Source organism: Plectrocnemia conspersa, unplaced genomic scaffold, assembly GCF_051122295.1.
Source record: "Plectrocnemia conspersa isolate PC_06_02 unplaced genomic scaffold, ASM5112229v1 ptg000013l, whole genome shotgun sequence".
Taxonomy (NCBI): Eukaryota; Metazoa; Arthropoda; class Insecta; order Trichoptera; family Polycentropodidae; genus Plectrocnemia; species Plectrocnemia conspersa.
In genome coordinates, this window is record NW_028277177.1 from 853041 (window position 1) to 860423 (window position 7383).

Genomic DNA, 7383 nt, shown 5'->3' on the forward strand with positions numbered 1-7383 from the left:
GACCTCCCGCCACACCGCAAATCTTCCCGGGCCACAATCCACTACCGTTAAGTACAGTGCCGTCCCATAGTGCGTGAAGTCCACTGCGAGTCTTACCCATGGATGCGACACTTCGAGGCTACCTTCTTCATGGGCTGCCGGCGCCGGGTCTATGGTAGTGCATCTTTCACATGCCCTGACGCATCTCTCGACCTCCGCTAGCGTAGTGTTCGTGTTTACCATGCGAGCTAGGTTTAATGTTCTGTCGACCCCCAGATGGTTCATTTGGTGAAGCTCGTCAACTGTGACCCCACAAATCGCGATCGTTTCACTTTTCACCTACTGTCTGTTCTCTCGGGTGAGCACGTCAGCTTTGTTTTTCTCCGAAGGCACATACACTACCCGAACTATGAGACCGTACGCTTGCACAAGTTCCCCAACGAGGCCGAGACGTCGCCGCACCAACATCTCCGCCATTCCCGACACTTTAGGCCTCGACGCGTCCGACAATACAGAGTCAAGCCAACTCTTTACTGTGGCCGAATCCGTCATCACCTCTATGTCCTTCAGCCGCCATTTAGTCGCGAGGTTGCTGCCTTTTATGACAGCTTCCAATTCAGCCGTGTTGATGTGGCTCGCGTCAGCTGGTTTCCTGAGCCATGCCCCGTCTTCCACCACAGCTCCTCCGATCTCGACCGCCGCGCCGAGTGCGATTGAACTCGCGTCGCACCAGACTCGACCTCTATTCGTATCCGGAACGTGCCACAGTCCTTTCACTGGGTCTTCTCGTTCAACACGCTCTACCACTTGACGCAGCATCGCTGCTACTCTCTCGCTAACAGGCTCTCCCCAGGAACCAGCCCCGCACTCGCGCTTAAGGAAGCTGCAAGCGACCCTCAGCCAACCCCCCACTGGATAGTGGCCTGTGAGCTGTCCGCACAGGGAAAAAAGCTGCCTCCTCGTCAACCTCTCTGGTACGGAGGGTATTTTATTGCCTCGTCGAAACTGCAGACATCCTGTGCGGTCCTTGACGATAGCAAGACCTAACGCCCGTCCGCCATCCAGCAATTCTGGTGGTTTAGCCTCCAACCCGAACCGTTTAAGATGTGCAACAACTTTGTCGCACGGCACGATGCTTTCGTCGACCAAAATGTCGTCCATGAACGCGTCTGTGGCACTTTCAATCATCTGGTCCTTTTTCAATACGAACTTCACGATCGCAGACATTATTTTTGGTGCACAATTCAGTCCGAACCCTAATCGCGTCAGCCTAAATGCGCGTCCCGCATATTGCACCTGCTGGAACTGCCACATCGACGCGTCCACGTGAACTTGGAGGTAGGCCGATTTAAGATCAATTATCTTCGAGGCACCGTGCCTTCTCCGCCACCACCGCATCGCTTCGTCACACACCGCAACATCAGCTCCCGGGTGGCTTTCAACGTAGCCGTTCAGCTCGCGATAGTCGAGCACCGGCCTGACCTTTCCTTTGTTCCGCTGGATCACGGCCACAAAGGCAAAAGTCCTTCACTGCGCTACGTCTCGCACGGCACCAACCATCCTTTCGAGATCCAAGAGCGAACCTCTCGGTCGAAGTCTTCTTTCACGTCAGGCTTTCCTGTACTTGCGTACTCTGAAACGTGATTCTTGAGAACAGGCTCCTCTCCAGCCTTCCATCGCCACTTCGCCGTCCACTTCTCACCGTCGAAAGTCACTTCGAAGTCCCGATCCATGATTGTGCAGTTTTCCGCCTGCTCGGACGCCACCGCAGCTGTGATACGCTCGCTCGAGCCAGTCTCTGCTCGCCTTACTCCGACAGAAGAGAAATTCACGCCTCCTATCCCCACGATGAAGTCCATGCCTAAGACGGCCCCAAGGGCTTCGACAGTGACACTCGCTTCACCGGAACACCGTATCCTCGTACCGTCGACTGCGACCACGATTTTAGCCGAACTCGTCCTCGTCGAGCACAGGTTTGCGCGCACTATTGTCTTAGAGCAACCGGTGTCCACGAGGGCTCGAACGCGCACTCCGTTGATACGCGCATCGATTATCGGCAGCGCCGTTAACATCGGTCGGAAGCTGGCGGCGCATCAGCCTCCGATAGTCCGTTTCCCCGGGTCTTAACGTTCACTCGACGCGGACACTTCCGGGCGACGTGTCCGCGTTCACCGCACACCCAGCAGTCGAGAGCGTGAGTGGGGGTGGACGCGGGATTTCTACACTCGCGAACAAAATGGCCACCGCCGCACCGGTGGCATCTAACCGTCGTTCGAGCACGCGCACTCGCACTTTCGTGTCTCGCGACAATCGAGACCGTTTGGCGCGAATCTTCGTCAGCCTCCTCCGTCATTGTCACTCGCGCCCTCGCCACTATGTCCTTAAGCGGCGGCAACGTGGTCGCGCCCCCCACGAATGCTCGCAGGTCTCGCGACGCCCGCTCCGGAAGCCCTACAATGAAGTGGGTCGCCAACAGCGCGTCACTCTCTACCCCGGCCTGGGCCGAGAGTTTACGCAGCTCGCACAAAAACACGTCGACAGTTTCGCCGGCTTCCCAACGCCGCTGGATGAACCGACCATACGACACAAACCGGTCCATCAGAACCGTGAGGCGCCGGTACCACCTGTCAAAATCGCCGTCTCCCGAGAACGGCTCCACGGCATCGGCTAGGCGGTGATGCGCCTTCGCAGCGCCCCCCATATCGCTCGGCGCCGAAATAGCTTGTGCTGCGGTGCGCGTGTCCTTCCCCATGCTCCCGCGCTCCGTCCACGTGCGTCCCTCCTGCACCCAGTGTTGCTACTACCTCTCTTCCCCCGCATCGGGGTTGCCATCACACCACAGAAACGATACTTGTTTACTCACTATTTTCTAATTTCATCGCCTGAGCGATGTTTACGCACATTTGTTTTATTATACTGTGTCCTGTTGCTGCTCCACTGGTAAGAGTGCTAGCCTGCTGACTGCACGTTCGGTGATGCCGCTAGGCGTTTTTACCGAGACAACGCGTACAACTCAATCTTCTCCTGGCTGCAACCCGATCACCCGTCCAAGTTGCCATTGAAGAGGAGGCAGATTGTCCTCCCTCAACAACACCATGTCGCCAATGTCAGGATTGGAGGAACCCGATCTGAAGCTGCGCTGCTGCATCAATGTCACATACTCCTTGGACCACCTGGCCCAGAAGTGCTGCACCAGCTGCTGTAAACGTCCGTACTGAGACAGCCGTGACTCCGGCACGTCGTGCACGTTTTCCTGGGGACAAGCAGTTAGTGGCTCGCCGATAAGGAAATGACCAGGAGTCAATGGAACGAGGTCATTTGGATCATTGGAACTTGGAGTGAGCGGACGCGAATTTAATACTGACTCGATCTGCGCAACGACGGTACTGAAAGCTTCATATGTCAAGAACGCGTTTCTCACTACCCTTACCAGATGTCGCTTGGCTGATTTGACAGCCGCTTCCCACAGACCGCCAAAATGCGGTGACCGTGGTGGTATGAATCTCCATTTAATCCCTTGTTCAGCTAACGAAGCCGGAACTTTCTTGAAGTCGGCAGATCTTAGAAGCCTTCCTAGCTGACGAGAGGCTCCCACAAAGTTCGTGGCATTATCGGAGTGCAACTCGGCAGGTTTGCCCCTCCTCGCGATAAATCGTCTCAAGGTGCTCATGAACTCATTTGTAGTGAGTCCCGTGACAACCTCCAGGTGCACTGCCTTTGTCGCAAAGCACACAAAGACACACACATAACCCTTCACCATTGATCGGTTCCGATATGCCTTGATGGACGCATCGCAGAATCCGACCAATTTGATGTTAGACGGACACTGCGCAAACCCATGGCGTGGGACAACTATTGCCTTTAGGCCATTTAAGCCCCCGTACAACAATTGCCAGGAGCTAAATAAAGAGCTGGGGATTTTATCATCCCAGCCAAGCTTCTCCTTCCACAACTGCTGCATGTATATTTTTAATATTACAACAATGGGACCGACGAGACCCAGTGGATCAAAAATTTGTGCGATTGACTTGAGGATCTCCCTTTTGGTCACTGGGACTGTCTCCGGGAACGCTGCCATAAAAAAAACTATCTGTTCTCGTTTCCCAGCCCATTCCCAGTGTCGTTGACTTATTCGTCTCAATGATATGGTGAGAGATCTGTCCCTTTGCGTCCTCCTTGAGATCGCTTATCACCCTCGGCTCGTTTGACAGCCATTTTCTCAGGGTGAAACAACCCTTTCTCAATATGACGTCAATTTGAGAACGTAATGCCTTAAGGGCCACAATGGAATCTGCTCCGGTGAGCAGGTCATCAACATAGAAATCATTTTTTATGACTGCAGAGGCTGCAGGAAAATCAACCTCTGCCTCAGCTGCAAGTTGATGCAGGCAACGCACCGACAAAAATGAAGCTGGAGCTGTCCCGTACGTTACTGTGTTCAGCTGGAACGATTTCACGTCGTCCCATGGGTCAGATCGCCACAGGATTTTTTGAAATCTCCTATGGGAGGCGTGAACCTGAACCTGCCGGTACATTTTCTCTATGTCAGCCGTAATGACATACGTGAACCGACGAAAACAAATCAACACGACAAAAATATTCTGCTGTAGTTTTGGACCAACCATCAGTAGATCATTGAGCGAGGCACCGTTGCTGGACTTGAACGATGCATCGAAAACCCCTCGGAGCTTGGTTGTGAGGCTACTTTCCTTTATCACAGCATGGTGTGGAATGTAGTAACCCTCGTCCCTTATGGACGGATCGGTGGGAAGCTCAGACATGTGACCAAGAGAGATATACTCTTTAAGAAAGTCAGTATACTCATCCCGAATCTTTACAGACTTCGCCAGCTTTCTCTCTAAAGCAAAGAACCGCTTTAGCGCTGGCTCGTATGATACACCCAAAGTGCGGTCATCAGTTTTGAATGGAAGGCGTACAACAAATCTACCTTCCGTTGTACGACTTGTTGAACCCTTGAATTCTTCCTCGCACTTGTCGCTGTGACTAGCTCTTAGGTCATTACTGACCTCTTCGAGCTCCCAGAACTTTTTCAACTGCCTGTCCATCTGCACCAAGCTAAGATTGCAGACAGGATCTTTAGCGACCGGTACTAAGATGCTACCTGACACTATCCACCCAAATGTGGAATTTGCCAGAATTACTACTGACCCATCCTCAAGTTTGATTCTTTTGCGCCCACTGCGCATTGATTCAAAGAACCAACTTGCGTTAAGGATGACATCCACCTCTCCCGGCAAGTCAAATTCATTGTCTGCCAGTTGGATATATCTAGGGATGGCCCTACGTACATTGCTGATGGCCATGCTTGGAATTTTTGCAGTCAATTTCGGCATGACCATAGCGTCAATTACCGACCACTGCTTTTCCTTCCTCGACGCTATTTTTAGCTGTACAGAGCAGCCACAGACTCCGCTACACCCACTATGTTGGCGCTGGATTTGCGGATGTTCAAACCCAGCCTGTCAACCAGTACACATGATACAAGGTTCGTCTCAGCGCCAGTGTCAAGAAGGGCACGGCAGACTTGCGTGGAATCATTTCGACTCCGGATGGATAATTTTACCGTCGAAAGTAAAGCTATTTGCGATACTACCTTACCGGTTTGACCTGGCCGGCAGGCCATTACAGCGGACATTGTCGCTTTTGGAGCTTCTGCTCGATCCCTATCTTCATGGAGCAAAAAGTGATGCCTTTTTGCACACACTGAGCAGCAACTGCCCCTGCAATTACCAGCACTATGACCTTTTCGCAGGCAATTAAAACATAGTGCGTTTCGTTTCACGATGACCCACCTTTTATGGACATGCAATTGTTTGAAACTGTGGCACTCACCCAACTTGTGAGTCCCCTTGCACTGAGGACATACCTCGCGCAACGGCTGATGACTCACTTGGTGAACAACTTTAGGCTCCTTAATGGGGACCTGAGTCGGGATAATTGTGTTTTCCAACACTTGATGTTTCGTTTTTAGGAATGTTAACAACGCCTCGAACGTTGTCAATTTGATTGTTAGTGCTGTCGCTTCCCATTCGCGGGCCAGCACCACTGCCAATTTTGACACGATGACCTGCACTAGGACAAAATCCCAATGCTGCACTGGCAGCCCAAGACCTTCCAGTGCTCTTACGTGCAACGTAGCCGCATCGATCAGCTTCCTTAACCCCACATGGGAGCCGGCGCTAACTGTTGAAATACTGAGCAGTGCTCTCCAGTGCTCAGTGGCTAAAATTTTCGGGTTGTCGAACCGTGATCGCAACAACTCCCATGCGAAGTCAAATGACTGACCTGCGGACTCTATACCGCGAAGGACCTCAGCGGCTTCTCCCTTGACCGAAGTCAACAAATAGTGGACTTTCTCTTCATCTGATATGTTTGCCTTTCGGCAAACAATATTTAGAAAAAGGCTAGAGAAATGCGGCCAATCTTTGTAGTTACCTTCAAATGAAGGCAACCGAAGGGCAGGTAATGAGACATTAGTAGGCGGCGCAACTGTCGGGAGGGGGGGTTGCCCCCGTGCATATTGCACTATTAACTCTTTCGCGGCGTAAATGGCTTTGTAATAATCCCTTTCGAACGCCGAGGTAGCTTCATCGTCCACCTCACCTATGGTGCATTCGATGTCCTCCTGGACCTGCCTGAAGGTCCTTAAGACATCCACAACGTCATCAAGATGTACTTGAAGACTAGACGCGTCTCCTCTCGACACGCAGCCCTCAACAGCGTCGGCAAATCGCTTAAGCTGCGACTGCAGCCTAGAACGCTTCAGTATGTCGCGTTTCGACATATTGACTCGAAGGAAAAGTTTGAAGTTAGGAAATAACAAGTGGGGAACGGCTAACCACTAACCTAAATGTCCTCCTGCGCAGATTTTCGACCCGGCGGCTTCCCTGTGATGCCCCGCAGTTGCTCAGCTGCTGCTGCTCCGAATGCTTCCTCAGCGAAGAGCTGGTGGTCCATCCGGCTCGTAGGACCAAATGTTGCGACCTCTCCCCTTTGGAGATGGCCGTCTTTTCTTCTCGAAGGACCACCGTCTCTCGACGGAATTAAACGCCTCTAATTATAGAAATGCTTTATTATCAGAGTTTACATCCTCAGAATCCTTGCTGACGCACGACCATACGCCGTGACAGCTGAGGCGCCTTCAGGTTATTTATACACAAAAAACCACGCACGGCCATAACACACTTTTATTCGGCCATGCATAAATATATGTAAAATTGTCGGAACAATCTTAGTGGACAATTCTACACCAGGAGCCTGCGCCACTATATATTTCAGAGTTGCAATAAAAGTTCTTAATGAATTATAAGTCGTGACAATTTTCCAAGAACAATATATTACTTATAATAATGTAAAACAGATTCGCCACAACAGTGTTCTTAG

At 51.8% G+C, this 7383-nt stretch overlaps 4 protein-coding genes across 4 annotated transcripts; all 4 read right to left on the reverse strand.

Annotated features, from left to right (window-relative positions):
- Window positions 1-318: 318 nt before the first annotated feature.
- Window positions 319-1377, reverse strand: LOC148226848 (uncharacterized). Its single transcript, XM_088201885.1, has one exon. It carries the CDS (start codon window positions 1375-1377, stop codon window positions 319-321), a length of 1059 nt encoding a protein of 352 aa, XP_088058011.1.
- A 1615-nt stretch (window positions 1378-2992) lies between these two features.
- LOC148226849 (uncharacterized) lies at window positions 2993-3940 on the reverse strand. Its single transcript, XM_088201889.1, has one exon. It carries the CDS (start codon window positions 3938-3940, stop codon window positions 2993-2995), a length of 948 nt encoding a protein of 315 aa, XP_088058015.1.
- Window positions 3869-5382, reverse strand: LOC148226850 (uncharacterized). The gene has a single exon (XM_088201512.1). The coding sequence runs from the start codon at window positions 5337-5339 to the stop codon at window positions 3987-3989; it is 1353 nt and encodes a 450-aa protein (XP_088057638.1). The 5' UTR covers window positions 5340-5382; the 3' UTR covers window positions 3869-3986.
- LOC148226851 (uncharacterized) lies at window positions 5249-6928 on the reverse strand. Its single transcript, XM_088201511.1, has one exon. The coding sequence runs from the start codon at window positions 6782-6784 to the stop codon at window positions 5384-5386; it is 1401 nt and encodes a 466-aa protein (XP_088057637.1). The 5' UTR covers window positions 6785-6928; the 3' UTR covers window positions 5249-5383.
- Between the last annotated feature and the right edge of the window lie 455 nt (window positions 6929-7383).

Excerpts from the sequence above, each read along its gene's own strand:
- LOC148226848 (XM_088201885.1), bottom strand. The coding sequence starts at position 1,377 with ATGCGGTGGTGGCGGAGAAGGCACGGTGCCTCGAAGATAATTGATCTT.
- LOC148226849 (XM_088201889.1), bottom strand. The coding sequence starts at position 3,940 with ATGCAGCAGTTGTGGAAGGAGAAGCTTGGCTGGGATGATAAAATCCCC.
- LOC148226850 (XM_088201512.1), bottom strand. The coding sequence starts at position 5,339 with ATGGTCATGCCGAAATTGACTGCAAAAATTCCAAGCATGGCCATCAGC.
- LOC148226851 (XM_088201511.1), bottom strand. The coding sequence starts at position 6,784 with ATGTCGAAACGCGACATACTGAAGCGTTCTAGGCTGCAGTCGCAGCTT.